This window comes from Accipiter gentilis, unplaced genomic scaffold (genome assembly GCF_929443795.1).
Source record: "Accipiter gentilis unplaced genomic scaffold, bAccGen1.1, whole genome shotgun sequence".
Taxonomy (NCBI): domain Eukaryota; kingdom Metazoa; phylum Chordata; class Aves; order Accipitriformes; family Accipitridae; genus Astur; species Astur gentilis.
The window spans coordinates 423,974-442,281 of record NW_026060892.1 but is presented as its reverse complement, the minus strand read 5'-3'; the positions used below and the strand labels follow the sequence as shown (position 1 = coordinate 442,281).

Below are 18,308 nucleotides of genomic sequence, written 5' to 3'. Positions count from 1 at the left end.
ACCTGGAATGCTATCGGAACCTCCCTATGGGATAAAATCAGTGACGGGTCTAAAGAAGTTAAAGGTCTTGCAACTCTATGGAAATTGATTAAGACAACTCTGTAAGAAATGAAAGCAGATCGTAAAGCGTCTGCGTCTGCTTTTGCTGCTCTCTCTCTCCAACCACAAGCGAAAGGGAAAAGCGGGGAGAAAAACATAATGCAGCGAGAGAGACTTTTTGGAGCTTGTTCGCCTGCTCTTGTGCCCTTGACTTCTGCTCCACTCCCTGGGACTGCCGATATTAATCAGCCATCCGACAGTTCCTAAGCCTCCCTAACCGTACGATTAAAGGAAACCCTACAGAATCAGGGAGTGAGTAAAAATCTGCCTACGAAAAAACAGCCCTCAGATACCACCGTTCAACATGAACAAATTATACCTAGCATATACCCTGATTCAAATAATGCAAACAAGGACTTGGCTACTCTAATAATAGAACAAAAAGAGACAATGTTAGAATTGTTAAAGGAAATGCAGAAAAGAGACGGGGAAACCAACTGCACCCGTGATAGACGCGGAGCCGCCTGTAATAGCCGCTTGTAATAGCCGCTGCAGAAGAAAGGCAGAGATATTGGGGGGGTGTAATAAAAGATGCCATTATAGAAGGGACTATGCTCCAAGCATTCCCAGTTATTGCATCAAATGGACAGAAAAAATGGGAGGCGTTTGACTGGAAGGTCATTAAGAAATTAAGGAATGCTGTGAGTCAGTACGGAATCAAATCTGCGTTAACTCACCAAATACTGCAATTCATTTTTTCTGCTGATACGCTGATACCTCAAGATATTAAACAGCTAGCACAGTTGACTTTGACACCCGCCCAAATGTTAGTGTTTTTCTGGCAGTGGGAGAAGCTCTGTGATAGGGAACAAGCAACATCACAACAACAAACAGATCCCCTATGGGGAGTAACCACGCAGATGCCGATGGGTACTGGACCCTTCGCATCAGGGAACGCTCAGTTACAATGTATCACTGAGGTTCATCATCTATCACAGATCTTGGCATATCAAGCTTTTCTTACCGTACCAGACAATATGTACAGCCATGCTTTTACCCAGGTGAAACAGGAGAATACAATTTATGACCACCCTGACATGAACGAGGGCATGAAAGAAAACATGTTCAAAATACTCGCTTTTGAAAATGCTACTGAAAAGACACGCAAAGCATTGTGTAATTTGCCGAAAAATGCAGACGTCGTTGATATGATAGAATACATGGATCGATCAGTGGACTCACAGAAAGTAGCCTATGCTGCCACAGCTCTCCAAGGAGCTACAAAGAAACACGAGGCCAGTAAGACACCCTTGGTCAAGTGTTCTAACTGTGGCAAACGTGGACACATTAGGAGCAAATGTACAGGTACTGTTAACAGTAAGTGCTGCAACAAGTGTAAGAAAGATAACCATACCACCAAGAATACAGGAAGAAGGGAAACTCTACACCGACCGCGAAGGCCCCTCGCGCGACGACACGAATGCAAGGGGCTTGAGCTGCCAGCCCTCAGGCAGCCTCGCAACCACCAGATCTGCCACCGCAGGAAGCTCCGGAGTGGATATGGAAACCGCAGTCAACATAAAGGGACCATTGGGGTTTGGACTTAGTGCATTTTTAATGGGGCAATCTTCAACAGCTCTAGAAGGAATTCTGGTGCTCCCAGGGCTTATTGATGCAGATTATTGTGGGACTGTGAAAATTATGATTCATGTTTTAATCCCTCCTGTTTCTATTCCTAAAGGTACCAGAATAGCACAATTAGTTCCATTCAGGTCGTGTGTTCCGAACCCAGGTGAAGTACAACGTGGAGATGGTGGATTTGGCTCCACAGGGAAACCGCAGGTATACTTTGCCATGGACACAACAAGAGGTAAACCAGAAAAGGTAGTGCAATTGGAAGGGCCCGATGGAGTTGTCGTCAAGAAACCGATGACAATCAATACAGGAGCTGATGTTACGATTATTTTACGATGCATTTGGTCTCCATCATGGCCATCAATCAATCCAAACTTTGGTATTGCAGGGATAGGGGGCACACAAGCCACCTTAGTAAGTCAGCTACCGATTACATTTGTGTTCCCCGATGGTGAACACATTACGACGTGTCCGTATGTCATGACTACCCCAACTGAATTGTTTGGCCTCGTAGGCCATGATTTATTGAGCCAAATGAAGGCAATGTTAGTGACGCATCCTTTTTAGGAGTGGTCACTGAGGGGTAGCTGATTCTGAACATTAGCTGGAAAACAGATGAGCCTGTTTGGATTGATCAGTAGCTGCTAAATTCTGAAAGGTTGCTAAAAATACAAGGGTTAGTTGAAGACCAATTGAGAGCGGGACATGTTGTCCCTTCTACTAGTCCATGGAATACATCAATATTTACCATTCCCAAGAAAAGTGGGAAATGGAGACTGTTACATGATCTCAGAGCTGTGAATGCGGTGATGGACAGTATGGGAGCCCTGCAGCCAGGTTTGCCGTCTCCAGTTATGCTTCCAGAAGAATGGGATTTGTTAATTATAGATCTCAATCATATGCGTTCTTGCACCAACCCGCTAGGATGTTAACAAAGCAATTTGACTTACCACTTACTGACGCCCAAGGTATCGTTAAAGCATGCCCCGATTGTCAAAAGGAAGGGCTGGGCTTGGGCCGTGGGGTTAACCGACGAGGTCTTTTGCCATTGCAGTTGTGGCAAATGGACGTCACCCATGTCACGTGGTTTGGTGCAAAGCGTTCTGTGCACGTGTGTATTGATACCTATCCTGCTGCCATGTGGGCCACGGCACGAACTGGAGAAAAGGCCTTACATAGTGAATGACATCTTCACACTTCTTTTGCAGTACTGGGTGTGCCTAAAGAAATTAAGACGGACAACGGCCCAGCCTATGGTTCTACATGATTTGCTCGATTTTGTAATTTGTGGGGAATTCACCACGGTACCGGTATTCCACATCTTCCCACAGGACAGGCTATTGTTGAATGGGCCAACTAAACCCTAAAAGAACATGCTGCAAAAACAAAAAGGGGGAACCCAGGGCTTACTCCCAGAGGAACGATTGGCCAAAGCCTTATTTGTGCTAAATTATCTTAGATTGACAGGTGATCACAAAGACCCACCAACGGTAGTGCATCATGTTCTTTTACAGGCAGAAAGGACGCAACAAAGTACAGGAATCATGGTAATGTATAAGGACCCAGAATACGGGAAATGGTGCGGATCAGCAGAAGTAAAACTTACTGGGAGATCCCGGCTAAGTGGGTCAAGCCATGCCTTCGCACTGATGCTGGACTTGTCCCAATGGCAACTGGCACGGCACCGGCGGGTGCTGAAGCCACTGATCCGACAGATTCTAACTAATAGAGTATTACTAGCGGACACTGAGTCCTTCAGAGAGGTTTTTAGAACAGCGTGCCTTATTGTATATAGAACTTGCTTTAGGTAAAAAGTGTGTTAAGCATAATTTGATTAAACATAGTGTGATTACGGGAAGACAGTGTGGGGTAAATGTAAAAGTTAGTTAAAGCCAAAATTAGGGGTAAGGACTATTTCCATTAATAACCTGGGAACAAGGTTGATTGTGTTTCCACAGATACAGGCCCACGACGGACTCCTGTTCGATTTGCATGACCATCATCATCTGGAGCATCATAGATGATGTGGCAATATGAATACTACCTCAGCCGAAAACTAATGTATAGGTCACCTTGGCTAACATAACAGGTCAAGATTCTCTGTGCATCGCAACTGTATCGTAAAGCCCATGAACCAATAGACAAGATGGCTATGACTCGTGCAGCGCGCCTGGCCAGCGAGCGCATGCGTCATAGATTGCAACCGAGGCGGACTTTTGGCACCCGCTGGCCACGTGTGCTAAAACCCATTCCTCTGCAAATGTATAAATACTGGGATTTTCCGAAGAGCATCGGGCTGGTGTACGGTGAGGCCATCGTTGCCTCTGTGGGGACGCCTGCGGAAAGCTGGCACCTACCGATTGCTCGGCTGAGTTCGTGGAGCAAGATGGCACAAGACCGTATGGATGGTTCATTTTCCTCATAGTCCTCATGGTCTGGGTATTTTCTATTGCTGGCACGAGGACACGGGTGTAAAGATATTGATGGGATGCGTTGCTTTAATTTAAGTGATCATTCTCAAACTATATACAAACAAATAGATTGGCTGAAGAAACGTACACAAAAGATCCAGCAAGAAATTAATTGGTTTGATGGGGTGTTACAATCAATATTCGGCGGGATAACACCATGGCTAATGGCATGGATTAAGGAAGCCTTACGGTGGTTGGGTATATTGATATTAATCTGTGTAATAGTTAGAATTGCATATGGGTGCATGATAAAAGGAGTCTCAAAGCTGACACACCAAGCTCTACTCGCACAAAAGGAAAAAGGGGGAATTGTTGGGAATTGGCTTGATGAAAAAGGACATGGGTCTATAGAAAAGTTGTGAGAGCAGAGTTCTGTGTGAAAGAATGTCAGTTTGAGCAGCAAGACTAGGCCTTGGCCGAAGACTGCTGGCCTTGCTGATATCAGGAGAAAAACAACAGCTGGTCTCGCTGTTATCAGGAGAAAGACAGGGACGGTGTGACCTTGGCATAACTTCATAAGTAACTTTTGAAGAAGTTCCCATGAGAAAGTTACGGAACACGCGTAGCTGCCAACCACAAGTGGGTGTGTTTTCGTAATGAATAAACATTAGCAATGTACCAATCATATTAGGACTAGTAGGAATAATTATCGCAAACTGTATAAATATGAGCTATCCGTGCAAATAAAATTGAATCACTTCTATCACTCATATTGGGTCGACTTATGTGCATTCCTCCGCCGTTCCAAAAGTCCTCTATATCCAAGGGATAGTTATTTTCGCTATTTCTGTCTGTTTGTTCTGCCTGTTACTAGTGATTTGGAAGCCTAGGTTTTAATATGGTAGCCTTGCTTATAAGCCTGTGGTGGAATATGGATTATACCTATTCATTCCATAATTTGGCCATAGCCACAGTCCACAGTACGGCAGTGGAGAGAAACGAGCCCGACTGTTGGATATTCAGTTCTGGTGGGTTCACCCTGGCTGGATGCCAGGTGCCCACCAAAGCCACTCTATCACTCCCCCTCCTCTGGTGGAAAGGGGAGAGAAAATATAACAAAAGGCTTGTGGGTCAAGATAAGGACAGTTTAATAAAGCAAAAGCAAAGGTTGCACGTGAAAATGAAGGAAAACAAAAGATTTCAGTCTCTACTTCCCATCGGCAGGCGATGTCTGGTCCCTTCCTGGGAAGCAGGGCTTCACTACTCATAGCGCTTGCTCCCAAAGACAAACGTAAAAAACAAATGCCCCCCCTTCCATCTCCCTTTACTTAGCTTTTATTGCTGAGCTGATGTCATATGGCATGGAAAATCCCTTTGGTCAGTTTGGGTCAGCTGTCCTGGCTATGTCCCCTCCCAGGATCTTGCCCACCCAAAGCCCACCAGTGGGGGCAAGGGGAAGTGTTGGAAAGACAGCCCTTATGCTGTGCAAGCACTGCTCAGCAGTAGCCAAAACACTGGTGTGTTACCAACACTTTTCTAGCTACCAATACAAAGCACAGCACTACGAGGACTGCTATGGGGAGAATTAACTCCATCTCAGCCAGACCCAATACAGGCATAAAGAGCCACCTGAGCAGGGCTGGAGTAAATGCACCCTGTGTGGAGAAGGGGCAAAATGAGCCTTGCCAAACAAGAGAGGGGGAAAAACAGCTCTCCCGAGAGGGACACGGTGAAAGCAAGACACCCGGACAAGGCTGTGGCCAAACTGGATGCCCCAAGTGGAGGATTAAAAAAAAGAAAGCCTCCCCAAGTGGAGCAGGAGCAAACTACCTGCCCTGAGCTGAGCAGGAGTGAAACTAACTGCCCCAAGCAGCACTGGGGAAAACTAGATGAGCCAGGCAGGGCAAGGGCCAAACCAGCCAGCTCGAGCAGGGCAGGAATAACACCCAGCTGCCTGATCGGGGCAGGAGCAATACTCACTGCCCTGCGAGCAGGTCAAGGAATTAAACCTGATGCTAAAAAGGCACCCACAAACACTTTTCAGAGGTCCAGGGTGGGAGAGCAGTTGGGTGGGGGCCTGGCAGCCAGCCAAGGTCAACCCAGCACAGTTGCTGAAGGTGTTTCTTTGGTAGTGCTAGTTCAGAGTCAGCCTGTGGCTCTATCTTGCGGGCACAGCAAATTCTCTGGAAATGAACCTGTGAGAGACCACACGAGTATCACAGACACAGTCCTGTACCTGGGCAGAGTGGAAAAGACACCCTCAGCAGCAACCCGAGCATGCCAGCCAAAGCTGTGAACAGGCACGCTTACAGCCCTGGGCAGGTTTTTATTCATCCAGCCCATGCAGCTGCAGGAAGAGGTGGGAGCTCTGCCGGCAGACAAACAGCCCTGCGCCAGCAGCATGTGCGGAGGTCCAGTGACTGCCGGCTATAGGAGGTGCCCGGGCTGTGGCGACCGTGGTGCTCGATGGCCTCAAGGGGACATGTCCCCGTGCAGCCCCGTGTCACAAAGGGGCAGTGATGCGGCACCTGCCCGGCGCTTGTGAGCACACCTGGCCAGGTCTTGGGATCCTGAAAAGCAGGCCAGCAAAAGCTAGTTGGGCTGAGCTGGCCTTCGGGATAACTCAGCTCCTTCCTTTGCTACTTGCGTGCCTACATTTTTCCAGCCAGTTATCATTTACTGCTCAATTCTCAACTTCCATCCTCTTTAAAGGTAATTATGATTTGACTTTCAGGACAGATCATAGAGTAGGTAGATACAGGATGAAAGTACAGGCTGGTCTGTGCCTTCTGAGCTGCAGGCTGAGCTATTACACCTTGATAGGCTGGCCAGAGATGGGCTATGGGTAGAGTTCCTGTTTGCTATTTCCTTACCATATCCTAGGATAGGTAAGTAGGGGGTGGCAGTGTAGTCTGAGGTGTTGGGCTCAGCCTAGAATGACAAGAAGCCTGCCCTGACTGAGGCGGTAGGAAGGGAGACAGAAAAGGAGCACGGCAAAGGCAGACGTTAAAATAGCGGCCGAAAGCCGGTCACTCCTGCATCCAAGGTGAGCAAGTGTGGGCTGGAGAGCCCGAGGGCTCTGCTGCTAAGGCTAGCCACAGGTAAGCAGCAGGTCCTCTTCTGAGAAGATGACACACAATGCAGTCTTTCAAAAGGGCCTTGGTAATTGCTGTCAACTGGAGTCCTGTGACAAGGACAGTGGGGCCATCAGCCTGCAGCTCGACAGCGGTTACAAGAGCCACTGAAACACTGTTGATGGTGGATGCTGTTCTGTGGGTTGCATTTGGGGTTTTTTTTTAAGCATCTTGTTGAGCTACAATTATTTCTTTGTGATCAGGAGACGGGATTGGTGCTGATCTTCTCTTTCTGGAGCACGTCCTGACCTCCTTTGTCATCCAAAGCTTTCCCCTCTGTTCCTGAGAGGAGTGATGGCCGCAATGGGGAACGACTCCCGTAAGTAACGGCTTCGCCAGCAGGCTTGGGCTTTGTGAATCCCCAAAGGCAACGGACGTGGCTGGTGCTCCATCCTTGAATGTGCTGACAGCCTAGAGTGAATTCTGGGGCATTTCCTGACAGCAGCCAGACTTATCCAGGTGCTTCCGATTAGACACAGGAAAACGCTCCTCTGTCACTCCTCTGCCACTAGTACAAGACTTTGAAAGATGACCTTGCTCGTAGAAAGATCTGACATCAGTTGGGTTACCTTCTGTGCTAGATACTTGCTCGTTTTCATCAATTTACAATCAGGAACAGGGGAGACTTGACCTGATAATCCAATTCAAGTCTCGAGAGGGAAAGGAAGGTAGCCCTGGGCACAGAAATCGGAGTGTGGGCTTGTTGGACTTTTGGCACAATAAACAGGGTAACAGCCTATTTTCCAAAGCTGTTTCTTGACCAGTAAGTATCAACGGCAGCATTAGGCTTCCCCCAGTGTTTCTGGGTTGGAGGTTAGAGCTGGTTGTCCTGAGTGCTCCTGTACAGAACTCGACTTTTAAAAATGCTTTTGTGCAACAAAATGTGTCATCTCTTTTCAAATGTCATTTCCCTGCAGTCATTGCCAAGGAAATGGCTCCACAACAAAATATCCTCTTTCCCCTGGAGAAGATTTGCATGGATTGGCAGCAAAGACAGAGAGCTGGAGCGGGACTGCACAACCTGGGCAATACGTGCTTTGTCAACTCCGTCCTGCAGTGCCTGACGTACACAGCCCCTCTGGCCAACTACCTGCTCTCTCGTGAGCACAGCCAGTCGTGTGAGTACTTTGAGGAACATTTCCTTGTACATCTGTGGGGCACTTCCCCAGGATTCCCAGAATCTGGAATTTGACTCAGGAGAAAAGCAGCCCTTCTTTGTCAACCCCACGAAGAGTTGTTCTTTGAACGCTCAGGCCTAGCAGCCGCTTGTCTTATCTAGGTGTGTTCACCTTCAGATAGGCACTTCTTTGTAGCCCCGGGTCTTGGTCCCTATTCCTGCAAGTCAACCTCTCTTTGCTTATTGCGCAGAAAACTTCTGTCAGTTAAGCATCCCTCTGAAGAAAGTTTTCTACGCACTAAAATGTCCCGAGCTTCTTGGGATGTTGGCACCTTGGGAGGAGTGGAGACTGTTCTTAAAACTTTAGGATCTCCATGAGGATTTCCATTGCTATGGCTATTTTGCTAACCTGCGGAGCCTGCTTCCCTCCCTCCCTCTCTCCCTCTTCAGGTCGTCAGCAAGACTTCTGCATGATGTGCATAATGGAAGCGCACGTTAACAAGGTCCTGCATTCCTTGGTCAGTGCCATCCAGCCTAGCGCTGTCATCAGTGTCCTCACACGTAAGTCATTTCAGGTGCTTTTACAGGTTTTCTCCCCTTCTTGTAGGAGAGAATTACTAACTTCTTCTTTCTTAGGAATAGGAGAACATTTCCAGCTTGGCAGGCAGGAAGATGCCCACGAGTTCCTACGCTATACTGTCGATGCCATGCAGAGAGCTTGTCTGAGTGGAAGCAGCGAGTAAGCACAAGCAAATTGCCTTTTCAATGTTCCCGAGCCCTTTGGACTCCTTGATGTACTCCCACCAAGGAAAACCTATGCCCAGGGCTTTCTGACAAAGCAAGACTCTTGGAGGAGATCACCCTCTGCCTTACCATTTATTTCCAGATTGGACACGTCTTCTCAAGAAACTACCATCATCCATCAAATATTTGGGGGCTTTCTGAGATCCAGAGCTACTTTTCCGCAACTATTGCTCAACTTGGAATTGTCTGTGCCCTTCTGTTGGCCTGTGATAAACAGCCAATCGTGTGACTGGCGTAGTAGGTATGAAGGGCGGAAACTGGCACAGCCAGTGACTTCCCCTATCGCTGAGCATTTTGATTTGCCTTCCAGTCACGTGCTTGAGCTGCAAAGCAGTTTCCGATTCCTACGAGGCTTTCCTGGGTGTCCCTTTGGATATAAAGGTAAGAGGGTCTCTAGCTGTGCTTCAAGACATCCCAAGGCCCCTGTAGCTTTCCGGAATCCATGCGGTCGACTTAAAAACGTATACTGCGAACACAAGAGATGCTTGGTGGAGGGTCGGAAGTGGAATGGGCTGAGTTCTTCTGGGGAGGCCATGGCAGTGGTCTCCTTGGAGGCGCTGGCTTTAAGCTGGATAAGTACGAATTATCCTCTCTGCACCCCTGACGTACTCTCATCCTTCTTCCTTTTGCCCTCCCTCAGCACCCCATCTGGCTCCCAGGCTGATGGGTTGTATCGTTTTCATTATTGATGACCCTGCAGTGCCACAGGGAAGTAGCTCCCGATAGCCCTGGGAATCCCTCAGGATTTCAGTTCCCTGAGGGAAATGTTCAGCATCATACCCTCTTTCTGCCTCCTTCTGGACACTGCTTGCGGGCTCAAAGTGCGTCTCCTCAGCGTCAGCTGCCTGGGTCTTCTTGTCAACTCCTAGTAAGTGTTGGGGCAAGGGCATTGCCCGCAGCTCACTGCTCTCCTTTCTCACTCCTCCAGGCAGCCTCTTCTGTCACTGCAGCTCTGGAGGACTTTGTGAAACCGGAGCAGCTAGATGGTGAAAACTGCTTTAAATGTAGCAAGTAAGATGATTACTAGTGACCTAGTAGTACTAGATCCTGTGGGAAGGTGCTGCATGTCATTGAGCAGAAGCCTTCGTTTCACATAGGCTTAATGCATGATAATGAGACGCAGCTTTTTTTTAATATGGCCTTATGGTACTGAATAGCCTTAAAATAGCGTAAGGCTGTGTGAGACATGAAAGCTTGTCTGGTCTTCTTGGGGGAAAATTGGGTGTATTTCAGCTCTTGGCTCTGTGCTTGCTTTCAAGGTGTGACAAGATGGTTGCTGCCTCCAAGGGGTTTACAGTCCATTGCGCGCCCAAGGTTCTCACAGTGTGTCTGAAAAGGTTTGAAGATTGCACCGGCAGGAAGATCAGCAAGGTGTGTATGCCACTGGAGGGCAATTTTCTCTTCCCGGAGCAGGAGATTTCCCAAAGCAGTACACTCTTTCACAAGCTGTTCCTGCGGGGTTTTTTGTGTTCCCTTCCGAGGAGAGGAGAGTTCCAGTGGGAAGACAAGCACGTACTCTGCTCCAACAGAGCTGTTTTGGCCGGGAACAGTTTCCCACCAGCCAAACCATGCCATGTTGAAGGCTATTTCATGTAGTACTTCAGGATCGTTTCTGAGCCCTCCTGGTCTCCCTGTAGGTTGTGGGGTATCCCGAGTACTTGGATCTTCAGCCATACATGTCCCAGACAGCCGGAGAAGTGCTCCTCTACTCCTTCTATGCTGTCCTGGTGCATCATGGTGACAGCTGTGGTGAAGGACACTATTTGTGCTACACAAAGGTAAAGAGCAACTTCCTTCCTAGCAGGGGAAAAATGTGTGCTGGGGAAGACAAACCTTCCTGGCAGTGTAACTGGCGGCCAAGGGTTGGGGGGAGAAGGTCTCCTTAGGGGCTGGATTGGATTTGTGTCGGCATACGCTTGGTTCTGTAGTTTTCCGCCTGTGTTTTTGTGGAGAATCCATGCGGTTCATCTCCAGAGACTGATGCCTTTCTTTGCAGGCCAGCAATGGACTATGGTACAAGATGAACGACATGGCTGTGGATGGTTGTGGCATCGAGACAGTTCTCAGGCAGCAAGCCTATTTACTGTTTTATGTCAGGTGATGACAAGTATTAAAATGTGTTCAGAATACGTTTCCTTTTCCTGGCTTTGCTATTTTTCTTCTCCTCCTGCCTGTTTCTCTTTCTGTCATAGGAGACAATTACTACCTGCCTCCTTCAGTGCTGTTGAATCTGAACTACCCCACGTCAGTCCTTATCTCCCCTTGCCGGGCTTCAGGCTGCTGCCCTGGTGTAAAGTGCTACTTGTCTGCTGTCTGAAGCTGGCTAATGTAGAGAAGAGTAGTTAAAGGGGGCCTACAGGCAAGATGGGGAGGGACTCTCTATCAGGGAGTGTAGCGATAGGACGAGGGGTAACAGTTTTAAAGTGAAAGAGGGAAGATTTAGATTAGATATTAGGAAGAAATTCTTTACGGTGAGGGTGGTGAAACACTGGGAGAGTTTTCCCAGAGGGGTTGTGGATGCCCTCTCCCTGGAGGTGTTCAAGGCCAGGTTGGATGGGGCTTTGAGCAACCTCGTCTAGTGGAAGGTGTCCCTGCCCATGGCAGGGGTGATTTGGAACTAGATGATCTTTAAGGTCCCTTCCAACCCACACCATTCGATGATTCTATGATTCTATGAAATGGAGGCTGCAGGGATGATAAAGACGAGGACTTGCTCTGACAGGGGCAGACCTGGTGGGTTAGACCCCAATCGATTTTCCCATTTGTAGTCTTGGTTACGTCTTCTGTCTGTTGTAGAAACCGCTCCAAGAAAATGACTGAACCCCAGAGAAAGCTGCAAGAACAGCCCTAAATGCAGATCACTCTTTTTTTCTCCAGGTGCTCTGATTTGAAAATGGGAGAAAGGGTGCCTTCCTCACTGGCACCAGCATATGCCTGTTCCTCCCTCAGTCAATGTGGGGCCGACAGCAAGCAGGAGGATTCTGTGGGACCAGAGGGTCTGCCTCCTAGTAGTCCTAGGGTGGGTCAGGGCACCAGATGGACGGCAGGTTTCTTTCTGGGATCTTGGCATTGCTCTCTTCTCCCACCCACGCTGCCGCTTTCTTCACAGCCGCTGCTCCCTCTCAAAGCATCCCACCTCCACCCACCCCATTTGTCCGCCTTTGGCCCTTCTGCCTTTGCAGCCCTCCAGGAGAGCCTTTGGGAGGCCCTTAGCTGTCCCAGGAGAGCCTCTGGGAGGCCCTTAGCTGTCCCCTCCCACAGCTTCTGGGGTTTCCCCACGGTTCAGGTCCTTTCAGCAGGAAAGGGCAGGATCTTTGCACAGCTCTCTTTGCAGGACATGGCGGTGGGCATGGAGGACTCTCCAGAGGACAGCAGCTCCTCTGCACCAGCCAGCACCAGCCAGCTAACCCAGGCAGGTGCACGGGAGGCATCTGCAGGCTGGCCAGGCAGGCTCAGCATCGCCTCCTACGTGGGCTCCTGCTTGCATCGCTTCTTCTGCGGCTGCCTAAGGCTGGTGTCCAGAAGGAAAGCTGTGTGCCCGGTCCACTCTCCACCGTTTGCCCCTCTGCAAGAAGACAGGAACAAAGAGGAGCACGGATTCAGCCCTTCTTCCCGCTGCCAGAGGAACGGTGCCAGGGAGAGGGCCCAGAGCAGATCCCCGCAGTGGGGAAGAGATGTCTGCAGCTGGTTGGTGGACACCACAGACTACGACTACTCAACAGGGAGGAGGAGGAGGAGGAGGAGAACCAGTCCTCCAAGTCGTGATCACACTCCCAGGGATGATGCTGCTCCAGGGCCCTCCAACGGCACCTCCCAGTCGGCTGCTGCACCCAGTGCTGCTCAGGAGCAAACCCTGACGATGCAGAAGCAGAGCAGATCCCTGCGGCAGGGCTATGCTCTCCGCAGCCAGTTTTTGGAGACCACAGACTACCACCACTCAGCGAGGAGGAAGGGGAGGCGGACAGCAAATCCTCCACGTCATGACCGAGCCCCAAGGGACGATGCAGCCGCAGGGTCCTCCAATGCCAGCTCCAAGCGGGCTCCCACACCCAGGGCCGCTCGGGAGCACGCTCAGCTGCAGCCGAGAGAGCAGAGCAGATCCCCACATCGGGGCTCTGACCTCTGCAGCCAGTTTGTGGACACCACCGAGTGTGACCCCTCAGCAGGGAGGAGGAGGGTTTCAGCACCCCGGAGATGCACATCAGGCAATCACTCGGGGTGTTGAGATGGTGACAGGGGCAGATTGTCGACCTGGATGAGGGAGGAGCATGGCATCTGACTGCTGCAGTGCCGGAGAGGAAGAGGAATCCAGAAGCATCAAAACTTCCCCCAGCAGGGACCAAGCTGCACAAAGGGCACCAGCAGCCCACCCTGTCCCTCCTCCCAGTGCTGCCTCTGGCCAGGAAGAGCTCAGAGAGACCTTCCAGAGACTCGGACAGCTCTGCCGGCTGGCCTGCCTGCCCACAGGTCCCTCCAGGAAGAGCTTTAATCCACGTTCAGCTTTTGGGATTGCCTTGCAGAAACAACACTCATTTGGACCCAGCAGGCAGAAAAGCCAAAGCCAGAGTTAAAAAGACTCGTTGGCCTTCCCTGTGGAATTTATGGAGTGTTTCTCTGTAGGTGTTGTGGCAATTGGTGGAAATACCCAGTCCGAGAAGTTTACATTGTGGGATTTTGAAAGCAGTGTGTTTGCGTGTGCCCATCTTGCAATCTCTTCTTTTTAAAGATGGAGTTCAAGTCACTCGAATGGATGTGGGCTGGATGAGCCGAGAGCGAGCGGGACCGCAACAGGCTGAACGGCCGGGCCCTGAGGGTGCTGCTCAGTGGCGCCAAGTCTAGTGTGAGGCCAGGAGCTAGCGGTGTCTCCCGGGCGTCAGTACCAGGTCCGATCCTGTTTAACATTTCCCTTAACTATACGGTCTGGGTGATGGGCAGAGTGCACCCTCAGCAAGTTGGCAGATGACAGCAGGCTGGGAGGAGAGGTGCTTCAGCCAGGGGGTCGTGCTGCCATCCCGAGGGGCCTGGGCAGGCTGGAGAGATGGGCTGACAGGGACCTCATGCAGTTCAGCAAGGGGAATGCAAAGGGTGCTGTGCGGGTGACGAGCACCGGCACAGGCTGCCCAGGGAGCCTGTGGAGTCTCCATCCTTGGAGATGTTCCACAGCCCTCTGGACATGGTCATGGCCAACCGGCTGCAGGTGGCCCTGCTTGAGCAGGGGGCTGGGACCAGGTGACTTCACCCTCCAGGTGACCTCCTGGGCAGCCTCAAGTAGCCTGCGATTCTGTGAAATGGGTGCCTGGAGGAGGATGCAGCCATTGCTGCTGTCGCCCTCAGGCAGCCATTGACAGCTCCACCAGGAAGCTGCAGCCCCTGGAGAGGAGCCCAGGCCGGAGCAGGCCCAACAAAGAGGAGCACGGATTCAGCCCTTCTTCCCGCTGCAATAGGAACTGTGCTTGGAGAGGGCCCGGAGCAGATCCCCGCAGTGGGGAAGAGATGTCTGTAGCTGGTTGCTGGACACCACAGACTATGACCTCCTCAGTAGGGAGGAGGAGGGTTTCAGCACCCCGGAGATGCACATCAGGCTTGCTTGCTTCCCTCCTCCCTTCCTTCCTTCTTTCCCTCCCTGTTCAGGTGCAGAGGAAGGCTTCTGCATGATGTGCACGACGGTAGCACACATTGAGGAGGTCCTGTCTTGTTCGGGCAGTGCCATTGAACCTACATCTCTCATCAATGAGCTTCCACATAAGTCATTTCAGATGGTTTCATCTGGAGATATTCTTGACTTCTGAAGCACCCAGTGTGTCACTGTTCTTGCTGTGTTCGTGTTAAGGAGGAGAGCTTTTTTAGAAAGGTAAGTTTTCTTCCCTTTTTCTCTGAGATCACTGTGAAAACCTTCTTCTTTCTTAGGAACAGGAGAACATTTCCAGCTTGGCAGGCAGGAAGATGCCCACGAGTTCCTACGCTATACTGTCGATGCAATGCCGAGAGCTTTTTTGAGCAGAAACAGCGAGTAAGCATAAGCATGTGACTGTTGAAATACTCCCTAGCCCTTTTTACGACTGTCAGTGAAAAACTCTGTCTGGGGCTTTCCTAACAAGGAAAATTCTTGCAAGGGCTAACTCTCTGCCTTCCACCTCGTGAGCTCTGATTACCATTTCTTTCCAGCTGGGACACATCTTCTCAGGCTAGCATGCTCATTCATCAGGTCTCTGGAGGATCTCTGAGATCCAGAGGTACTTTTAAAAACTATTCCTGCCCTTAGAATCATCTGTGGCTCTTTCTCTGTTTGTGGTAAACAGCTTCTGGGATGCAGCAGTATGTCCAGTGTGTTGAAAGCAGTATGTCTTGGTCACTGAAATGGGCAGAATTAATCTCCTTCCCAACCTGAGAAGCCTTTCTCTTTGCCTTCCAGTAACGTGCTTCAGCTGCAAAGCCGTTTCTGACACCTACGAGGCATTCCTTGATATTCCCTTGGATATCAAGGTAAGATGTTTTGAAATTGTGGTGGAAAATGTTTCCAGGCCCCTGCAGGGCACCTAGTTTATCTCCAGGAAGCTCCGTGGAATTCAACCTGTGGCTGTTACCACACAAGAGCTTGGTGCCAGATGGGAAGGGAACTGTGCTTGTGTGCTTCTGCTGTGGAAGCTCTGTAAATGGTGTCCCTGTGCTGGGTGTCAGCTGGGCAGAGCAAGGATGGTATCTACAGCCGTGATGACACTGTCATACCACTCTGCTTTGGACTCCCTCAGCGCACCTCTGGTTGCTGGGCAGACGGCTTGGATTGCTTTTGCTCTTTTGGACCATGCGTCCCACAGGCAAATCTGGTACCACCCAGGGGGAGCTGTTTACTGGGACAAGGCTGGTACCACACACGTAGCTCCTTCTTGAGATCTTGAGTTTCCAGGAGCTTAGTGCTCTCCTCTCTCTCTCATCCAGGCAGCCTCATCTGTCACTGCAGCTCTGGAAGACTTTGTCAAACCTGAGCAGCTGAATGGCAAAAAAGGCTATAAATGTAGCAAGTAAGGTTATTGCTAAGGACATCTTCCTAGTAGATCCTGGGTTACAGTATTGCATGCCTGGGAGCACTAGTTAGGTGTGGACTTAATTGAGAAAGCCAGTCATGAGGCAGCTTGGGGGTTTTTTTCTTTTTTTTTTTTTTTTTTTTTTTTCCTTCCCCATACAACTAACCCACAGGAACCATCCAGAACTTGGAAAAGAATGAATTTGTTTCTAAAGCAGGTCATTTTTTTTCCCCTTCTGCCTGAATATTTGCAAAGCTGATGAGAATTTTATTCCTGGCCTTGTCTGCGCTGGAGGTGGTCAACCTTCCCAGCTATGAAGCTGCCTACTGAACTACCCTTATGGCCAGAAGGCAAAAAGACATGTCCCTTCTGCAGTGGTGAGCCAAAGCAAGGAGGACCTCTGGACAGTGATTTGACAACAATCCACAGTTTCATCTCCACAACTTTTTTGGATACTTGAATCTCAGTCCAGGAGACCTCAGTCCACGGAGCAGTAGGGGCTCCTGCTGGCTCTCTGAGCAGTGTCATGCCTCGCTCTTGTATTGCAAGGGCTGCAGACTGCTGCTCTCCAAAGGGAGCCACCCGAGACCAAAGCTACCTTCAGGGAGAGCCTATGGACTTAAGGCATCTGAAATGCAAACACGTGCACATGGTAGTTGGGCAAAACAAGCCTTAACTCAACCCTACATGGAAGGCGGGGGGGGGGAGTGGAGAGAAGATAGGTGCAACAGTTGGGTCTGTGCTTGTTTTCAAGGTGTGAACAGCTGGCCACTGTGTCCAAGAGGCTCACGGTACATTTTTCCTCCAATGTCCTGACGCTGTGCTTGAAGAGATTCGATGCTTTCTCTGGCAGATTAGCCAGGTATGTATACAAGTGCACAGCAACATTGTCAGCTTGGAAGGAGATCGTTCCCAAAGGAGAATCCTATTTTGGAGGTCCTTAATGTCTGCCCATGATGGCTATCGGATGAAGCTGTCTACGAAAAATCAGTGCAATAGCTCTGCCTTGCTCTTTGCCTTATGGTAAGAGGAAAGTTCCAATGTGAAGGTAAGCACTTACTGTGGGCGTAAAAAGCTGGCTTGGCTGAGAACAGTTTTCTGCCACTTCAGGGATGAAGTGGCAACAGCTGTTTTTGATGAAGCCAGAAGATCTATTTCTATACCTCTAGCCTGTGTTTGGTGACAAGGTCTTCTCAGGCTGCTTCCTAATGACTCTCAGGATAACTTTGGAGTCTTCTTGGCCTCTCTTTAGCTTGTGCCATATCCACAACATACGGACCTTGGCGCACATGTGTCTCAAGCGGCTGGAGAACCTCTCCTCTATTCCTTGCATGCCATCCTGGTACATGTAGGTCCCAGCTGTCAGACAGGACACTACTACTGCTCTGTAAAGGTAAAAGTCAGCTTTGTGATTCCCGTTGGTGGATTGTGTCCTTCAGTGGTGTCCTGTCTGTGTTGTTCTTTTAAAACCCCTGCAGTTCATCTGAAGACAGCATTGCCTTTCTTTGCAGGCCAGCGATGCACGTTGGTACAAGATGAACGATGCCTCTGTGGTTCTCTGTGACATCAAGATGGCCCTCTGCCAGCGTGCATATTTACTCTTCTATGCCAAGTAGGAACAAGTGTGAAAGGGTGTTCAAGCATGCACTCCCTCTCCTGTTACTGATCTTGGGGTTGCTGTTCTCCTCCGGTGGGTTTTGCTTTCTGTCCTAGGGGAGAATGACTCTGTCCAGTTGAGTTCTGTCTGTTCTGCGCTTCGCCAGGTCCTTTCCTCTCCCTCCTTGTCTGGCACTAAACTGTGGTGCTTGTGTAAACTGCTCTCTGCGACTGGCTAGCTGCAAGAAGAGGCAAAAAGTTGCTCCAGGAGGCTCTAAAGACGAGTTACTGCTCTGAAAGGAACAGATATGGCTGGAAGACCATGATCTTGCTTTCACCTTCCTTGGGGGGGGGAGGGAAGGGGGGGGGAACGACACCCCAGGGAGCCCTCAGCACCCATGGCCCCAACCCCATAGATTCTCCACCCCCCAACCCATAGGGACCTCCCCCACCCCGTAACCCCCTACAGCCCCATAGGCACCACCACCCCCCCAAGGTAACTTGGGGGGGCCTCCAGCCAGTCCCCCCAGTGCCAGGCCAGCACCTCCTG

General features: G+C 50.0%; 1 protein-coding gene across 1 annotated transcript; it reads left to right on the top strand.

Moving 5' to 3' along the window:
• Positions 1-7,522: 7,522 nt before the first annotated feature.
• LOC126037053 (ubiquitin carboxyl-terminal hydrolase 42-like) lies at positions 7,523-11,241 on the top strand. Its single transcript, XM_049797281.1, has 10 exons — positions 7,523-7,538; positions 8,137-8,337; positions 8,787-8,897; positions 8,973-9,075; positions 9,223-9,288; positions 9,449-9,521; positions 10,069-10,151; positions 10,400-10,511; positions 10,778-10,918; positions 11,137-11,241. Exons 1-10 carry the CDS (start codon positions 7,523-7,525, stop codon positions 11,239-11,241), a joined length of 1,011 nt encoding a protein of 336 aa, XP_049653238.1.
• Positions 11,242-18,308: the final 7,067 nt, after the last annotated feature.